This window comes from Mytilus edulis, chromosome 3, assembly GCF_963676685.1.
Source record: "Mytilus edulis chromosome 3, xbMytEdul2.2, whole genome shotgun sequence".
Lineage (NCBI taxonomy): Eukaryota > Metazoa > Mollusca > Bivalvia > Mytilida > Mytilidae > Mytilus > Mytilus edulis.
Window position 1 is genome coordinate 46,872,834 of NC_092346.1, and position 20,608 is coordinate 46,893,441.

The 20,608-nt window shown below is 32.3% G+C and overlaps 1 protein-coding gene across 1 annotated transcript; it reads right to left on the bottom strand.

Annotated features, from left to right (window-relative positions):
* Positions 1 to 2,020: 2,020 nt before the first annotated feature.
* LOC139516649 (uncharacterized) lies at positions 2,021 to 11,801 on the bottom strand. Its single transcript, XM_071306862.1, has 7 exons — positions 11,210 to 11,801; positions 8,888 to 9,068; positions 8,055 to 8,140; positions 6,515 to 7,305; positions 4,884 to 5,023; positions 3,495 to 3,685; positions 2,021 to 2,938 (listed from the first exon to the last, which is right to left on the bottom strand). The coding sequence occupies exons 1-7, from the start codon at positions 11,661 to 11,663 to the stop codon at positions 2,151 to 2,153; spliced, it is 2,631 nt and encodes an 876-aa protein (XP_071162963.1). The 5' UTR covers positions 11,664 to 11,801; the 3' UTR covers positions 2,021 to 2,150.
* Positions 11,802 to 20,608: the final 8,807 nt, after the last annotated feature.

The window sequence follows — 20,608 nt, forward strand, 5'->3', positions numbered from 1 at the left end:
ATAAGAAACGAGGGTTCTTCCAATTCTTGAATCAATGCATACAAACATCATAAATTTAGCCTTCTGTGCACGAATTTATCATTTTTTTCGTGTAAATTTCGTATAATCGTCATTTTTTTTCAATCAGTCAGTTTTGTCAAAATATGGCAAGTATTTAAAGTTCGTGTTATGAAGCCGAAGTTTAAAGGGGCACTAGCTATCAAATTCATTGTAACCGATTTGACTCAAATTCTCATATTTGGTTTATAACAATGTAAAACATTTATCCAAACTATCAAAAGTCTAAAATAAACAGTTTACAGAGCATGGGGTAGATTATATATAGGTTCGTTTCGTGTGTATTTTAGTCCAGACGCCATCTAATTAACTATCGATTTGACCTCAGATGACCATATAAGCGATGTAAACAAAAAAAAAAGATACGAATAGATTAAACCAACACGTGCAATTGTATTTTTATAGGTCTGTTTGATTTTATTTTATAGATTAAAAATAGATGTTTCTCATTCTTTTTAACCATATAAGAATGATTTTATGTGCATCGAATTAGTAATCAAATGGTTTACCGTAGTTTCACTTTCATTGTTGACATTCTTTTTCTTTAAATAACCTGTACACGTACAATGCATGCGTTGTCAATCTCTAGCTAGGGGTTAACTTGAAGTTCACATGAATACCGGTTAGAATGATGATGACGTTTTCACTTGCAAGTGAATCAGTCAAAAATTATGTTTAATCGCTTATTTCAACAAAATTAAATGAAATTGATTGCTAAAAGCAAATTATTATTTCATTATTCCAATTTGATTAATGATTGATCTAAAAAAAATCATACTTTATTTTTTTATATATATCGTAGCTAGTGCCCCTTTAACGATTGTCACCTGTTTGTCAACAATCGACAAAAAAGCATGGAAATTGAGCACGTGTTAAACATGTAAATTCAGATAATAGTTTATTTTGACGTGAAACTGTACTTATGTGTCCCGTCATACTTTGAACCACACCATTATTTTATTTATTATTTTTACTGTAAGTCTGTTTTTTGTTATATCTACTTTACGTGAGTCTGCATTTATGTATGCCGTCATACGACAAAATTATTTTTATGTCTACCTGTGCGAATTTCAAGCGCGCAATTTTACACCAGTAATGAAAACCTTCTTTCATTTATGGGTAGACTTTCCATAGATAAATTCAGCCGTATAAGAAAAGCAAAATGAGAATGTTAAATTTGATGTATGCCTTTTTGTGCTACTTTGTTACATTTGTTGTTTGTGTAGTGATATTAAGATGATAACACAATATTGACTGTTGTACCCCTATTGTTGTACCCCTATTTTTGACATTTTTACTCTTTGAATATGTTTGTCTTGTTCATGCATCGTTGACAATGTAATGGAATTTGATGAGGTTCGCTACTGAAATTCAAAATAACAAGAAAGTTTTCCTGTTGTGTTTTTTTATAACTCCTTTCATATGGGAGTGGAAAAATGAAAAAAAAAATATAGGTCAATGCGCTATATTTTTCGTAAGGATGGCATTTATGGTCACTCATAATGTCAGTATTGAAAAATCCGGTATTTTCAAAGAATTGGAACATCTGCATTGAAGTTTCAATTATAACAACAATTCATACAAATGTAAATATATTTTATTCTAATATCAATAAAAATATACCTTTATTTCAATTTCTACAAAAATTGTGCATTCAAGGCATATAGTCAATGTGTTTTTCCCGTAATAAAAAAATAAACAAAAAAGTACGGGAAAGAGAATGACATCAAAATGAAACCTTTGATTTAACCTTTATAAAATAACAAGAAATTTTCAAAACAATTCAGAAATAATTCACAAGACTTTATTTTAAGATATTATTAATAGAAAAGTATAGGTCAATGTGCAAAATTTTGAATTAGAGCTGAAAAAAAATCAAAATTCCATGAAATACTACGGGAAATTTAAATTTAGACATTTTTCATAACATATATGTCAATTTATCAAATACTGTTATCTTTTTTAACCAAAAAATTTGTTTTAAATCTAAATCACTGTATACTAGGTACAACAAAGACCTTTTTTCATTAAAAATATATAACTAAGGACTGAAAAACATTCAAAACAACATCAAAAAGTTCATGAAAATGACATTATTCTTTCAAAAAATCTGAAACCTGTCTTATGATCTTTTCTGATTTTGTGACACGTACACCTGAACCACTCTTTTCTGTGAAAAGATCTTTTATACCTTTACAACCATTCCTAGAAAAGGCCAACTTCAAGTGCTCTAAGCACAGTCCACTACTGGCAATAATACGTGCCATTCCTAATGAAAGTATCTTACGATCAATCAACAGCTTCAAAGAAGGCAAATTTTTATGCAATTCTTTCATAGAATTGAATTTGTCTGATATGACACATTCTGGTATATATACTTTTTCAAAATGAACATTTAATTCAATTTTCTTATTGACAAGTGTGCATAGTGCATCAACATCTTCATCAGCCCTGTGGGCTTCATATGATTTGCTCATAAATGTTTCAAATAAATTTGTCTGTGAATAAGAATTCAGACCTGGATGAGAAAGTTTAAATAATGGCAATGTGTCAATAAAGCCTATCACAGTTGACTTGAATTTATCAAGCAAATTACATTTTTGTAGTGAAGTGTACAATAACACACAGTCATATGTTTGAACATTATGGCCAATTAAAACATTGTTCTTAGTTTTTTCAAGAAAAGAAATAAAGTCATTGAGGCACTTTTTGATATGGACAGCAGGCAACACATTTCCATTTGATAATAACTGCCCATTCTCAAATGTCAATCCAGTAATCTCTGCCGCCTTTGGTGTTATTTGGTGCTGGGGTAGGACAAATCTGGAAAAAGATTCTGCTGCACTCTTTGCTGCTAATTGTGTGATATGGGATGATCTACCTAAAAAGCAATATAAATACAACTTATTCCAGTTCCTAGATGTTCACATAAGAATTACATGTATCAGTGGTTGTAAAGGTTCTGTATTAAAATAAGTTTACCAATTTCTCCATAAAATGTATAGCAATGAGTAGTGATAACATTTAGTTCATATAATGTACAAGCTTTTACACAAGAAATCCACATATTTCTTTTATTTCAAGGTACATGGCAGACTTTGTATTAATATATAGTGTAGATCTTGAAAGCTAAAAAAAATCAAGTTCCATAACTCTCTGAGGAGTTGGATTTAAAAAGTGTTAGTATAGTGTAGAATTGTCAAAAACATCAGCGTCTAATATCTCCAATAAGTTGTGTTGAATTATTATTATAAATGGCAGTTGTAAAAAGATCGAGTACATATGGTGACTAACAGCTTTGCAAGATTTGAATGACCTAATAAAGTAACTGACTGACCGACAGACAGACAAGGAGCATCACTTTAAAGGTCTCTCCATCACGTTGTGGCGTGGACAATAAATGTATTGAAAAAAAATGTTTTTTTATTATAACATACTTAGTCCTGTAGCTTCTATGTCAAAGAAATTTTCTGTAACAGAATCATGCTTTGGTGAGGCTTCTATTCTTGAAGTTCTAGGAGGGGGTATTTCTGTTATGTTTTCAGGATCCAATCTAGATTCTTCCATATCTATGCCTGACTGGTAACTGATTCCTTCCCTCACTTCACAGCTTGATATATCTTGATTACTGAAAAAAACATTTTCAACAATGAATATGAAACTCTTCATTTTCCTCAATTATACATTGATCTTAAAGAATGCCAGGTTGTTTGGAAGTTTGATTTATTGCAATAAAATTTGAGGATTTAATAAATAGGTAGTATAGAATGTGAGAAAATTTTCAGTCAGACTTAATTTAGATAGTCAACTTTAAGTTTGTTTACTATCTTTTTCAAATTAACTTGGATTTTCATAAAATTATACTGCTATTTCAGTTATATATGGATCTTACTGAATCCTAGCTTGTTATGAAGTTAAGGGGGCTCCTGGGTATAAATGATTTTTTTTTCTAATATAGGATTTCGCTATATTTTTTCATAAATGAACTTTATCATATACTTAAAAGAAAAATGAAACAAAAAAATGGGGTCCCCGTTCATTAAAGCTAAAATCTGCCTCTGGAAGAAGCATACATTTTTGTTAATGTTCTTTTTTTCTGTTGAACTAATAGGAGAAAAAGTAGAAATATCGAAATAAAAAAATAACCTAATATAAGAAATCGCTTAAATTTTACAATTATTTAGTTTACGTACAGCTTATTTGAAAACATTAATAAAAAATATAGGTCACCCATGAGTTTAAAAAGATATTTCAAATTTAAGGCCAAAAAATGTCATTTTTGCACCAAAGGGAGATAATTTGGAGCTTTTTCAATTTTTAAAGTCATCTGGGGCCAAACCAAATAATTTTTTTGGGTTGTTTTTTGTACCATATCATAAAGAAACAACTAATAGTGTAATAAATAAAATTTGTAATGAAAAAATAAAGGTTTAATTTTTTGCTAAAATTTTTGTACCCACGAGCCACCTTAAGACTATTGGCTGAGTATTACTGTGAAGTTTAAGGATTTAATTAATCTATTATAGGTAAAAATAAAATAGAATGTGCAGTTCCCACAAAAGTTTTTAAAAAAAATTATAACTATTTCAAAGCAACTAGGATTTTCATCAAATTTACAGATATCTTCATTATATATTTATCTTACAAAATACCCTTCTTGGGGGTAATTTGGTTTATTAAAGTTATCTATCTGATGGCTGATTTGCACTCCTTTTGTTTTTGGGATTTAGGTCTCATAAACATCTATATCAATATCTTTTTAAAAAGAAACATTGAACAGGCTCTTTATATTTTAATCTATTATGTAAATGCATCTTTCAAATTACCGTTCTGTCTTCAACTCTAATCTTCTCAGTTTAGCCTTCTTTGTAATCGCTATTGCCTTTCTCTTTTTGTACTGGAGATCTCTCAGCGCGCTAACTTTGGATGTGTGAACACCAGGTGAAAGACCAGCTGTTCTATTTGCCTGTAATGTATTTATATATATAAATAAATATTTGTTCATTCATTAGTATGAGTAAGTAAATTCCTTCCAACTTTATATGAAAGGTGAAATATTTATATTTTTTTTGCTGAATTTAATATACTAAGTTAACCTGGCATGAAAAGAGTTATCACCCATTGATTTGTGAACTGAAAAACTATTTTATTCTAGTGTGAAAATATTGTTATCCATTACAAAGCAATATATATATACTGATTTTAATGACATTACAATTATTTTAATAAAAATATATGTTTTTCTGTTACGTGTTATGTAATTTATTCTCCATTGCCATTGGCCTGATATGAGTAATTTGAACTTATAGTAATGTAATATCATAAGAAATAACAAGAACAAAAGTAGGAATATATAATCAAAAATGCAATGTGGCAATCAATATATAAATTGTCAATTTGTTTTATTTTGTCAAAGGAAAGGAATAAAAATTGGAGCAAAATGTAATTCCTTTTATCATGTTTATTTGGTTGGTAAACATTCTATCAAACTTTTAAATAAGTTATATAGTGTTCAAGACAATGTGCCAGCATTCATCAAATTCTTTAGAAAAACTAAAAGTAGAAAAAATATTGCTATCCTATTTCTCTCCAATTTTCCTTTGACAGGTGAACAATTAATGAAAAAAAAACCCATTAAATAATGTTAAAATGTCATAATCATAATAAACAGATTGGCCAGAAGCAAATATGGTACCCCATTATCCATGAAATGATTTATTTTTGTGGTTTTATAGGAGAAATTTTAGTTTCAGTTAGTATTAATTCTCATACTAGTTCCAAAACAATTCTGCAATTCAAACTGAGTTTACAAAGACAGACAGAAATGTATACCATAGTATGTCCTGTCAAAAGTTAGGAAAATAAAGAGTCTCCCAAACAAACATGAATTGTGATGATTTTGTTTTCTATGTCAAACTTGAAGTAGCAGACCCATCTAAGAATCATGCAATTTGGAAAATAAGTTGTTTTATATACCCATTTATTCATACAGTATATAGATATGTTTTAGCTCTATATATAGAGATAAACTAATACATTTAAATGTATTCTAAAGTGGCAATTTTACTTGATTACAGGACATATATGACCTTTAAATCTGAACTATAAATATTCTGTTTGTACATTATTACAAATTTGAGAGTTATCTCCCTTTGTCCAAGTTAATTGAAATTTTATGTAGGCTATAAATCAATGTATCTCCTATTGCACAATTATAAGCTGGAGAGATACTTAATTTTGTGTTCAATATTTAGACAAATTACTTTTCAAATATGAAAACTATTATTACTAAATAGTTTGCTACAGCTGGTTTATGTATAAATCTAGTTTCAGTGGATCCAAATGGCTACAATGTACATGTATTCATATGATTTTAGAAGAAACATATGAAATTCAGTGTTCAAGCTTGTTTAGGAGACTAACAATAATTCAAATATGCTTTCAATTTTGTGCTTACATCTACGAGGTACTTGTGACCTTTATTTTTTTGAATGACACTTGCAGCAACCCTATAGCCAAGACTTCCAGAACTACCATAATGTCTGTTTTTTGGTGCTTTTGAAGCCACTGTATTATTAAAGCTTTCATTGCCTTGTGTACTCTCAAGTTTAGCTAGCTTTTCAGACTGTGTTATGTAATTACTGAATAATGTGCTCAATGAGGCCTGCAGTTGCTTGTCTTTTAGAGGTTTACCATATGGTAAAGAGCGAAATTTCATACTAGAGTCTTCAAAAGACTGGCACCAACTGGGATCGCAACTGGTGTGGTCACCAAAGGGGTGTTTAGATAGTGCAGGTAAATTCTTTGATATTTCTTCTGGTCTTCCTCTAGCTTGTGCAACCAAGAAATTAAAACATTTCATAAGATAGTAAATGATCTTTGTAGTAAGGCGAGAATGTTTATTTCTCAGAGCAAAAAGACTCTTTCCTAGGGTTTTCTTGACATGATTACTATCCGAAAGCTTTATTATTGACTTGTCTACTTTATTTCTCAGTCTGGCTATGGTTGTAGCATCCTCATCTCCAACTATCGTCATAATGTTCGTACCTTTTATTCTTGCATCAGCTACCATTTGTACCACCATGTCAGCTTCCATTGCTTTGGAACTCCCACTATAATTCTTTCTGCAAGTATGTACTTTAGGTATCTTTTTCATCCTTCTAGCTGTCACACATACTCTGCATGTTCTTGATCTTAAACTATAATCTAATATCATGCCTGTTCTTGTTCCAATCATTGAGCAATGACCTGTACAATAATTCATACAATAAATCAATTCATTCAAATTGGAGAATACATTTACATTTTATAAAAATAAAAGAAGACTGTATCAAGGACATAAAGGCTCCTGTTTAAAAACCCTACAGGGTATCAGACTGAAAATCAAACTTAAAGTGTATGTTTTATAATCATAATAATTGTTTTCAAATTTGAAAACATTTGATTTATATAAAAAAAGAAGATGTGGTATGATTGCCAATTACACAACTATCCACAAAAGACCAAAATGACAGAGACATTAACAACTATAGGTCACTGTACGGCCTTCAACAATGGGCAAAGCCCATACCGCATAGTCAGCTATAAAAGGCCCTGATAAGACAATATAAAACGAATAAGTAAATATAAATAGACTGACAATGTAACAGACAGACTGATGTCTACAGTACAGCCGACTCTTACCAAAGGACAAGGATATACATGTATAACACTAAATACCCCCTAAGCTGTCAGACACCGGACATAATTATTTGTATGAAAATTTTCATGTGGAGTAGTATTAAGAAAAAATTCCCCGGTGTATGTTTAATTGGTTATATGTGTATCGCTTGAAAATCTATGTCTATATAAAAAGGAAGATGTGGTATGATTGCCAATGAGACAACTATCCACAAAAGACCAAAATGACATAAACATTAACAACTATAGGTCTAGTTTTCTTTTATAAAGTTTTGTCGTTCAAAGTAATAAAACACATAAAAATTTCTTTAACTTACCTGTGAGACTATCATACGATCTGCCACTACCTCTTTTTTGCCGCCCTGCATCAACTGCTACGGTTATGTCGTCGTTTCCACTACATCTTTAAGTAAAAAAAATGGAAATTAGTAACACATGGATACCTGTATATCATTTTATAGCAGCTGGGATAAACTATAAATAATACTTTTTAATAATTTCTAAACATTATGTTATTTTATTTGTACACCATTTTTAAAGTAATGTTAAAAAATGTCTTTTTATCAAATTCTAAATTGACTATAAAAATTGATTTATACCTGAAATTTGGATGTATTGTAATTTGTATAACTTGCTCTTGTCCTGATTAAGCATGCAGGAAACAATTAAAATTGAGAATGGAAATGGGGAATGTGTCAAAGCGACATCAACCCTACTATAGAGCACACAACAGCCGAATTAAGGCCACCAATGGGTCTTCAATGAAGCGTGAAACCTGCATGAACGACAAGATATTAAGAACCACTAATCAATATGAATTTCAATCAATATTTATAAGAAGACTAAATAATTTCTTTCATTAAAATTGAAGTACTATAGCTATACTGCTATTTCTGAAATTATTGCATTGTTTTTATTATTGCGAACAAATTGCGACAGGTTTAGTAATACATGTATATGGCAATAATTCAAACTCACATTTTGAAATTTATTATAATTTATTTCTATGTAAAAAGGATTTTTATCAACATTGCAAAAATTTAAATCACATTTTAGTTTAAAATAATGAAATCGCAATAATAGATAAATGCACTCAATAATTTCTAAATTTACTATTCCTCAAACTCCAAAATCATTTCTATTAACTTACTCTTTCGTCATACTCTTTTCTTTCTCTGTCCATTCCTTCATCGATTTCTCTGCAATTTCTTCAAGAATTGTTCCAATTTCATTTTGTCGTTGGTCAAACATTCTGTGGCTAACTGGAGGTATATTTAATGTGGATAGAAAACCATTTACTTGCCTTTCACCAAGACCAGTATGAATTGATGCTAAAATAATAGAAAACAAAATTTATTAAATCTGGAGGTTGATTTTTGTTATAAATCTAGCCCCCTAAGGGATGACTAACCGCCTACCCTGAAGTTGGGCCTTAGTTTTACCCTATATAATCTTTTCACTTTTTCATATCTAACATGTCTAACCGCACCACATATTTTGTATGTAATAGTACATTTTTTACATGTATGTGCCTGTCCCAAGTAATTAGGAGCCTGCTTTTCGGTGGTTGTTGTTTGTTGATATGTGCTTCATCATAAATTTGTTTTCCGTTCATTTTTTTCTGCATGAATTCGGACATTAGTTTCTCTTTGTAATTTCAGGGTCTGTTATAGTTTATTATTTAGAGGTACTGGTTTTGCTTATTGTTGAAGGACGTACAGTGACCTGAAGTTGTTAATTTCTTTGTCATTTTGTCTCTTGTGGAGAGTTGTCCCATTTGCAATCATACCACTCATTACCCAATTTTTTTTTATATAAAAGGGGAAGGTTTAAATCTAACAGTAAAAACTCTGACCGCAATAATTTGTGTGTGTGACCTCAGTCAGAAGTGGTGTGGTTATAAGTGTCTTTGTATTATTAAACCTTTTAGATTTAAAATTAGATGTTTGTGGAAGGATGAAAATATCTGGAATTCCCAACAATGGTCCATGTAGTTACTTTTGCAATTAAAATTATGATTCATATACATGTGCATGGACATTTATATAGAACTTATAAAGAGTTAGACAGACCCAATAGCAAATATGAAGCTTTCATAAATGGTTAACTTGCCTTCTTTTTACATCATATCTACATTTTGTACATGTACATGATTGTCTGACTAAACCCCCAAGGTTGGTCAACCGTTGTACTACATGTGGTAAGTCTGCTTGCTTGATACTTATCAAGTAAATTTTAATCAAAATTTCAGCTAAATGTAGCAAAATTATAATCTGTTCTCTCAGAGACTGAAGGCCAATATTTATGTATGTACAAGTACATGTACATGTATAGATCTGAAGTCATTTTATTGTCTGAAATGTACTTATCATTTAGACTAAAGTTTTAAATAATTTAAACTACTGTAAATTCAGAAATTACTTTGAAGTTTGAACATTCATTATTGCAATTTTGTTATTTTAGATTTTCAGTATTTAAATTTTCATGATTTTGAGAAAAATTCATGTAAAATATTTCAAAATTCAAGTTTAAATTATTTACAACTCAGTCACATTTTTTCACAATAATTTCTGAATTTACAGTATAAAGTTTTCTAGGGAAGAAACCAATTTAATTCACTTTAAAGGGGGGGGGGGTTACATGGTTATGGCTGTTTGTTCTAGTCAGATTTTTTTTCCACACAATGTGTAAACATAATTTTTTATTTGTAAGTTTTCCATCAAATTATTTTTATCAAAGTTTAACACTTCACACTCACAGGCTCGGATCCAGGGGGGTTCTGGGGTTGGAACCCCCCTTTTTTTGGACGATCAATGCATTGGAATGGGGACATGTACATGGAACACACCCCCCCTTTTTTTCTCTTGGGTTAGGAACACCTCCTGTTTAAAATGGTTGGATTCGCCCCTGCTATATGTTACCTGTATAAGGTTTTAATTTAGGGGAAAGCAAGATTCTGAATATTTTTTTTGTCATCTTCTTGACCACAATATTTTTTTCATCAAATATGGCATGACTTTATGGGATCAAAATATTTTTTTAAGGAAAAAAAAAAACATGATTGAGAAAATTAGGATGAGATATCAGATATGAAGTTTAACAGCCACTACATGCTTAGTGTAAAATATCCATAATATATTATATGTTTTTAAAATACACATATTTGAGAGATAAAAAATAGAGGATTGCACATGCATGTACATTATTGCTACAGGTGAACAAGAAACGCACATATTTTTTCTTTCAGCCTTATTATCAATTTATAGACTTGTTTGTTATTTAACTTATAAAGAATTTATAAAGTAAGACATCTTTGAATGGATGGCAGAGGCGGCTTTAGGGAAAAAATTTGGTTGCTTATATAGGGAAATACTGAAGCATGACTGGAGTGGGCCCCCTCTTATGTCAGTCAGTGGGCCCCCATCTATGAAAAATTCTGGATCCGCCACTGGGATGCGATGATTACATTTACCTGTTGCTAACTTTGTATTTACATCCCATATTCTGTTGTGCTGTTTTCCTGTTGGTATGGCATTGATGTTTTTACAACTTTGGTTGACACATAAAACTTTCAAGACAGCAGCCAGGCCACATGTTGTTATGTTTAAACAGTTTTGTAAAGAGAGTGGAAGACCACATTGTTTGCACGCAGCGAGATGATCTGCCAATACCCCAAGTTCTACGACCCTTCTTCCATTTCTCCAGCTGTCGTCTGATGTTATGTTAACATTGTTTTCATCTACGACTTCCTCATTTATAAAATTTGACAGGTCTGGTTGTTTATATGAAGACGATGGATATGAAGTTGTATATGCATGATCTAGTAATACTGTTCGAGCCGTTTGTCTGATGTTCTGACCCTTCCTAATTGACGCAATTTTCTGTTTTTGTTTACAAGACAAAAATCCGTGTCTAAACCTCCCCATTGAATAATGATCTTATAAAAATAGCATCGATGTATATTAAAAGTAAATAAGATATAAAAGTTTGATGTAAAATGGTTAAAAAATGTTCAAATATACTGGTAAACGATCTGTTGACGGGTCTTCTGATGTCGTCTGGTGTCAATGTAAACAATGCCGGAAATAGGCGAAATACCGCGTAAATATTATTGTCGTATATTCTGGATTAATTTGACATTTAAAATTGATTTAAAATCAAAATTTCACTAAAAATAAGGTAAGATATAATATCTGATAACTTTGAGTCAAATACATTGTTTTAAATTTATAAAAAATAAAAAATATATTACGGCATTCGTTCTCAACTACGGTGCGCAAACGGTGTCAAAATAATGAGTAGCGAACATCCTTAAAAGTAGATTTGCCTTTTTTCTCTCTGAGCCATGATGTTGAATTTTCTGTTCAGGCAGTATGGGATAAAGGGGATAAAAAAAAGCACAGTTGATCGCTGCAACATGTACATCGAAAATATCAATTGATAAAAAAAATCAGAGGTAAATTTTCTATGCATTAATAATCTGCAGCCTCTACAAATGATTGACTTTTAAATGAATGACGAGATATGATTGGTCCAATTTTTCAACGACCCTTACAACAATGACACCATTCAAAATTGTACTAGTTAATTCGTTTGAAGAGGCTTCACATTATTCATGGTGAACCTGAATTTAACAAGTTTAATAGAAATTTAAAAGATCGTAAAAAGGTATTATACCAGTAAGATCCAGTAAAATAGGAGATAGGAGGATTGCTACATCGACAATCCTACATTTTTTAAAGCAATTGACATCGGTTAACTTTGAAAGGACATAACCCTACTATAACGAGTCTTCGAATCTCTTCAGAATTTGCGAATTTTGTGTTGTCGTTTCTTTGCTGAAACAGTTGAGATAATCTGATAATGTAAGAGAGGCAAAACTGGTGATTCTACTATTATACTTCTGATGAATAAAATCATTGAATATTATTTTCTTGCTTAAGATATTTATCAACCTCATTTGAATGTGACCCACCGAATTAGACTTAACACGTCGGTAGCCACTTGCAGAGCTGCGATCACCACGGTTTTTTCGGTCCTACTAAAAAGCGCCTGTGAGCGCCCGGGTGACGAAAAAGCGCCAGGGAACAAAAAAAAAGCGCCCGGGGAAGAAAAATAGCGCCGGGGAAGGGAAAAAAGCGCCCGGGAGAATAAAATAATTTTATAACAACAATTGTTTTCCTGAATAAAAAAAAAACCATTGCTTGTTTAGATGGGGATATGAACGATGCTTCATCTAAAGTGTGTATAGCTAGTGTTGTATAGTCACTGTTTTACATTATAGATTTCAAAATTTTATATAGGTAAGTAAGTAAATATAAACAATAGTATATGGGTCATTTTCAAAAAATGTCGAATTTTGAAATTGAAAAAATTATTAAAAGTTACTTATTCAAGCAACCCTCTACATAAGCAAATCAAAACAAACAGTACTTTAAGAACAACATATTAAAAGATGCAATCTTAATGATGTCATAAAAGAATATGTTGAAACATTTTTTGATCGGTGGTACATTATTTTGTCTATCCTGTTACCATTTTCAAAAGAAATTTTGGGTTATTAAGAAAAGGTTTAGATAAAATGTTAAGCTTGTTTTACGTAGTCAATTAGATGGTTTTAAAGAGAATACTTCTATATATATTCATTCTGTAATATAATAGATTATTTGCCAATTTTCCAGGTTGTACTGAAAAATGCCTCTAAAAAATGGTTTTCAAAGGTAATAAAAATTACCACCAGTAATGCAAGTCTAAGATATGCGTTTACTTTTCTACATTGGTTAGAGGTATAGGGGGAGGGTTGAGTTCTCACAAACATGTTTAACCCCGCCGCATTTTTGCGCCTGTCCCAAGTCAGGAGCCTCTGGCCTTTGTTAGTCTTGTATTATTTTAATTTTAGTTTCTTGTGTACAATTTGGAAATTAGTATGGCGTTCATTATCACTGGACTAGTATATATTTGTTTAGGGGCCAGCTGAAGGACGCCTCCAGGTGCGGGAATTTCTCGCTACATTGAAGACCTGTTGGTGACCCTCTGCTGTTGTTTTTTATTTGGTCGGGTTGTTGTCTCTTTGACGCATTCCCCATTTCCATTCTCAATTTTAAGATAGCAATTTATATTGTTCGGCATTTTTTCACCCTTTCAAATAAACCCAACATCAAGTTAATCCCTCATAAGTTAGTTTACTTTTCTCTTTATTTCGATGGTAACAGGAACGTACGTTTCTGATATATCACTTTACAAAAGTCTATCCTGTTACCTTTTTGTCTATCCTGTTACCGATAACAGTATTGCACTTGCGAATGCTTAATTGGGAATATTAAGACGTTATAACCTTAAGATGAGTTCAAACAACGAAATATTTCATTCGTTTTGCACCTATATATTAAGATAAAAAAATTAACGACGTTTTTGTCTACAATTGTCTATCCTGTTACTGTAACCATAGCAACCATAGTAACAGGATAGACAAATTTCTTTGTTTTTGTTTGCTGTTGTGAAATAATTACTCCCTTTGGTGAAGTGATTTATGTTTTTCCATTGTGAATTTGGTTTCCAGCACGTTATTGCACTTTTTACAAGTATACTGTTGGTGTAATTAATCAAAATTGGTGGTAACAGCATAGACATGAAAAAAAGTACGCTCTATTTTTTTCACTTAATGTCTTGAAATTTCTTTTCTCTACAATTTCGTTCAAGAAACGAGGCGTTTTAAATGTAAAGATTACTTTGCACTTTTGAGATCAACACTGACTGATTCAATATTCATAGGGAGAATAATTTAACGGCTGGTTTAAGTAGCGGTAACAGGAAAGACATGAACCTCCTGTACGCTGATTCAATTTAATTTGTAGATAATATGTTACATACAATGATAAAGAAGCTACGATTTTTCGTTAGAGTAATATTTAACGATCTTAAAAAGTCCCTTTTGCAGATATCAAGGCGATCAGAAAATCGCAAAAAAATCATTTCAAATGTGTTTTTCTGACAATGTACGCAGACAAATACCCCCAAAATTGGTCTTAAATGCAGTTTAATCTTATCAAAATAGATGTAAGGTGTGTTTATTATTAATGTTCTGAATCACAAATCCGACAAGCTTTCATTTAAACCATTACAACTGAAATTTCCATTAGAAATGAAAAAATTAGCATGGGTGTACTGAAAATTCGACATTTTTTGAAAATGACCCATATAGAAAAATCATGAACGATATTGTCCCCGATCAAAACGTATATTTCGATATTTAACGATAATCAGTGGCGGAGGTCTAATATTCGCAACTGTTTTAATAACGGTACATGTATAATACTGCTGTAATAACTACATACTCGTGGCAAATATAAACAACACAAACATAATCTTAGTTTGCCGACAGCCCGTCATGCTCGATGGACGCCAGATTGTATTATAAATATTTACAAATATTAATATCATCATTAATACCATTACAATGCATATTCAAACATCATACAATTCAAATGTACATATTATCCTAAATACACCAAAACCAAACTTCCGACTAAATGCACCCCTTCATAGACGGTCAAGGCCGGCCAGGAACAACTAGAGATAAAACGATATAATCGACCAAAATTCTCAAGTGCGCAATCCCGTCTCCAGGGTCAGGTGCTCTGACCTACACCTCAAACATGTGTGTACTGGCAAATTGAATGCAGAAAAAAAATCAACGTATATACATGTACATCAAAAATTAAAGTTGAGTGTTCACTCGTTGCACGACACCTAGAAAGTGACCCTATGCTTTACTACCAGAAAGTATACCCATTGGTCACTACGTGTGACCCTATTATATATTCATACGACCCGTACCCGTCAATACAATATTTTCCCGCTATACTAAACGAAACGCGGGAAAACACAATTATTTGCTGATTTATCATGTGTAACTCTTTTAATTTTGGTTAAGTTAATATCTATCTGTGAAATTTAAGTTGGTTTTGCAATTTCCATTTTGATATCGTTTTTTAAAAACATGTTTTTAGCTCACCAGGCCCGAAGGGCCATGTGAGCTTTTCTGATCACTTTGCGTTCGTCGTCCGTCGTCGTCGTCGTCGTCGTCCGTCGTCGTCGTCGTCGTCCGTCGTCGTCGTCGTCGTCGTCGTCAGTCGTCGTTGTCGTCGTCGTCCGTCGTCGTCGTCGTCCGTCGTCGTCGTCGTCGTCCGTCGTCGTCGTCGTCATCGTCGTCGTCCGTCGTCGTTGTCGTCGTCCATCGTCGTCCGTCGTCGTCGTCGTCGTCGTCCGTTGTCGTCGTCGTCGTCCGTTGTCGTCGTCGTCGTCCGTTGTCGTCGTCGTCGTCCGTTGTCGTCGTCGTCGTCGTCTATTAACTTTTACAAAAATCTTCTCCTCTGAAGCTACTGAGCCAAATTAATCCAAACTTGGCCACAATCATATTTGGGGTATGTAGTTTAAAAAATGTGTCCGATGACCCGACCAACCAACCAAGATGGCCACCATGGCTAAAAATAGAACATAGGGGTAAAATGCAGTTTTTGGCTTATAACTGAAAAACCATAGCATTTAGAGGAAATCTGAAAGGGGGTAAATTTGTTTATCAGGTCAAGATCTATCTGCCCTGTTTCAGATGAATTGGACAACCCGTTGTTGGGTTGCTGCCCCTGAATTGGTAATTTTAAGGAAATTTTGCTGTTTTTGTTATTATCTTGAATATTTTTATAGATAGAGATAAACTGTAAACAGCAATAATGTACAGCAAAGTAAGACCTAAAATTAAGTCAATATGAGCAAAATGGTCAATTGACCCCCTAAGGAGTTATTGTCCTTTATAGTCAATTTTTAACAATTTAATATTCAACGTATTGTTGTGCGTTTACTTTTCTACATTGGCTAGAGGTATAGGGGGAGGGTTGAGATCTCACAAACATGTTTAACCCCGCCGCATTTTTGCGCCTGTCCCAAGTCAGGAGCCTCTGGCCTTTGTTAGTCTTGTATTATTTTAATTTTAGTTTCTTGTGTACAATATGAAAATTAGTATGGCGTTCATTATCACTGAACTAGTCTAGTATATATGTTTTTAGGGGCCAGCTGAAGGACGCCTCCGGGTGCGGGAATTTCCCGCTACATTGAAGACCGGTTGTTGACCTTCTGCTGTTGTTTTTTTTCTATGGTCGGGTTTTTGTCTCTTTGGCACATTCCCCATTTCCATTTTCAATTTTAAATAATACTTATAAATAAAAGTTCATCTGAATTTTCTCGACTTGTCAATTATTATTTACAAAACTACATCTCGACTCCCACTTCTCTTTAAGTAAAAACCTTGAAAATTATTGGAAACAAGGCATGTGACCTTGTGACTATTTGGTTTTCCAAATTCAAAAGTTTTATGATAATGTGACGAATATTTGATCTTGGGTAATACAAAAATCCGGATTGTGTAACTTTTCAAAGTAATCTTATATTTACTGGTTTTCTCCATTAAATTGACTTATTGTGAAATTATATCTCCAACAGATCAGAAATTATCTTGTGCAAACCCCAGTGAGGCGAGTGGTTAAAGTAGTGCATCTGTTGCATCACTAGCCTGATAGTAACCTCTATTGACTGGGATTGTCATTTGTCTTGCCGAGTGGTTAAAGTAGTTCATCTGTTGCATCACTAGCCTGATAGTAACCTTTGTTGACTGGGATTGTCATTTGTCTTACCGAGTGGTTAAAGTAGTTCATCTGTTGCATCACTAGCCTGATAGTAACCTCTATTGACTGGGATTGTCATTTGTCTTGCCGAGTGGTTACAGTTGTTCATCTGTTGCATCACTAGCCTGATAGTAACCTATATTGACTGGGATTGTCAGTTGTCTTGCCGAGTGGTTAAAGTAGTTCATCTGTTGCATCACTAGCCTGATAGTAACCTATATTGACTGGGATTGTCATTTGTCTTGCCGAGTGGTTAACGTAGTTCATCTGTTGCATCACTAGCCTGATAGTAACCTATATTGACTGGGATGGTAATTTTTCTTGCCAACTGTCGGTTGTTCCTCCTACGATAAAAACTTACCGCAACTATATAGCCAGTAGTTTTGAAAGTGACGTTAAACACAAACACAAAAATCAATCAATCAATTTTATCGCATTAGATCACTACGGGTGTATGTAGTCCGTGTGATATTGGGAAAAGTATGTCTTTGTCTTCCACTTGGTTGTGTATTTCAAAATATTAAATAAACACACTAAAAAAGGCATAAAAATGAAGGTAGGGTGAATAATTTTAAAACTCTTTAATGTATCTGGTCTATTCAATAATGGGATTAATGATGTATTTCCCTTTCACGGTTATAAGTTTATTAATAACCCTCTCCACAAACATTGGGAATATACCTAAATGAGCTAGTATCTCAACAACACAAATAAACCTAAAAGATATCAAGTCATTGCAATAATTACATTTGTCGTTCCGTATTTAGTTGAAATTGCTAGAAAACTCGTATTTTACATAACGGTGTTGTAATCGTCTTAAACATGAAAATATATAATCTTAAAATAGGATAATAAATTTTGGCACACATTCATATAAAAAAAGAAGTGGTTTGATTGCCAATGAGATTACTCTCCACAAAATACCAAAATTACACAGAAATTAACAACTATAGGTCACCTTACGACCTTCAACAATGAGCAAAGCCTATACCGCATAGTCAGCTATAAAATGCCCCGAAATGACAATGTTAAACAATTCAAACGAGAAAACTAACGGCCTTATTTATGTAAAAAATAAATAAACGAAAAACAAATATATAAACAAACGACAACCACTGAATTACAGGCTCCTGACTTGGGACAGGCACATACATACATCTCATAATGTGTATGACGTCTTAAATAACAGTAAATTTGTTTGACGTGTGCTGGCTTATGAATTTTACTTGTTGTTGTTGGCTTTGAACTATCTTTCATTAATTTTGAGTGTTTCGGATCGGTATTTAATTTTTTTTATGTTTTACTATTTTTTTGATAGTTATTCATTCTTTGTGACGATTTTATGAGTCGACCGCTTTCCAACTGATTTTTATACATATGTGGACTATGACTTTCCTAATAACATACATTAAAGGAAAGAACATACATTCTGAGTCTATATTTACTATATTTGCCGTATACGGTACAGGAAATGCTTACCTTTCCGGAGCACCTGATTTCACTCCCGGTTTTTAGTGGAGTTCGTGTTGTTTCTTAATTATTATTTATAACTGTTGATGTAAATGTTCTTTGGTTTTTGAGTCTTTGTTTACTCCTTGGTTTTGATTGTTATTGTCTACTAAATAGATATGTTGGTCATTTATTTTGTGAAAGAGTTAACGAACAGCTGGGAATATTCTGATGGTAAATGCTGACTAGTACAAATAAATAAGAATATATAGGTTGTAGGAAAAATCTATCCAAACGATCATTATGTGAACATCAAGTCAATATATATATATAAAAAAAGAGTACACAAAGTTTGTAGTTTGTTTGATATTCAAAATACGAGACGCAGCTTCAATCTACATGTTCGTACTTGTTTACGGCTGGTCCATTGTCGGAGCCAACTTACTGTTGGGTGGAAATAGAACAAAGTAACACTAACGGTACCAACTGCAATGCCTAAGATGCGCTTTTCGACAATAAATGACTCTACAGTTATAGCCAAAATATTTGAAAATCTTGAATAAAAAGAAAAGCTTTTATACCAAACAGGACAGCATGTGCAGCCAATACCGGGCATTTAAAACTTTTCAGGAGGGAGATATATTCCAGAATCCAAAATCAGTTCTAAAATCTTGTAACAGCAACTTTCAATAATACAATTTTCGTGTGTTCATGCCATATCCGAAGTATTGGCTACTGGGCGGATGATCACACCAGCAGAAATTAATTTATGGACCAAGAAGTAGTATAATTACAAAAAAATAGCTATTAGAAGAGAGGTGATATTCTCTGTTGTGCCAATTTTCAAGTTCATCATGGGATGTTTCAGCAAAATCTTAAATAAATCTCAAAAGTATACACCTAGTTAGATATATTTCAGATGCAAGAAATAGTATTAATAGTTTCCGAAAACGATTGTTCAAGTATAACTCATTATCGATGCTTGCAACATCTATAGATCATGAATTTATTAATTATCTACCAATCTGTATTTTTGTTGGTATACTAATTTTAATCAAGACATAAATAAAGGCAACAGTAGTATACCGCTGTTCAAAACTCATAAATCCATGGACAAAAAAAAAAAAAAAAATCGGGGTAACAAACTAAAACCGAGGGAAACGCATTAAATATAAAAGGAGAACAACGACATAACACTAAAATGTAACACACATAGACAAAATCCCACGAGAATAACAAATATAACATATATATATATATAACATAACTGATATTCCCCAACAAACTACATAAGAAAACATTACCAAAATATCGCAACAAATAGTATAACTTTTGTAACTTTGGGCTCACATTTTAAAATCATTTGGTGTAGCATTTACGCATATTTAAATGAACATTTTTACCGAGTATAAGCTACAATATATACATTTGACAATTCATAAATTAATTGTCCAACGGCAATACGTAATAACATCGGTAATATATCATAATTTTTTATGACCAAAATATTTGTAAATCTTAAAGAAATACTAATACACCAAGCAGGCTAAAATATAAAGCCCAAACAGGGCAAAACTTTAAATCGAAACCGAGCAATAAATTAGAGCTTTCAGGATAGAGATATATTCCTGAACTCATAAAAAGTTCTAAAATCTTGTAAAAGCACCCTTTAGGTGTCATACCACCAATTAAAAGTCCCTATCTGTTCAACCAAATTTTGCAATTTTCACAGCTTTCTAAATATT

Excerpts from the sequence above, each read along its gene's own strand:
- LOC139516649 (XM_071306862.1), bottom strand. The coding sequence starts at position 11,663 with ATGGGGAGGTTTAGACACGGATTTTTGTCTTGTAAACAAAAACAGAAA. Across the intron at positions 8,141-8,887 it reads GAAAAGAGTATGACGAAAGA|ATGTAGTGGAAACGACGACA; the intron begins GTAAGTTAATAG and ends TTTTACTTAAAG. Across the intron at positions 3,686-4,883 it reads TTAGAGTTGAAGACAGAACG|TAATCAAGATATATCAAGCT; the intron begins GTAATTTGAAAG and ends TGTTTTTTTCAG.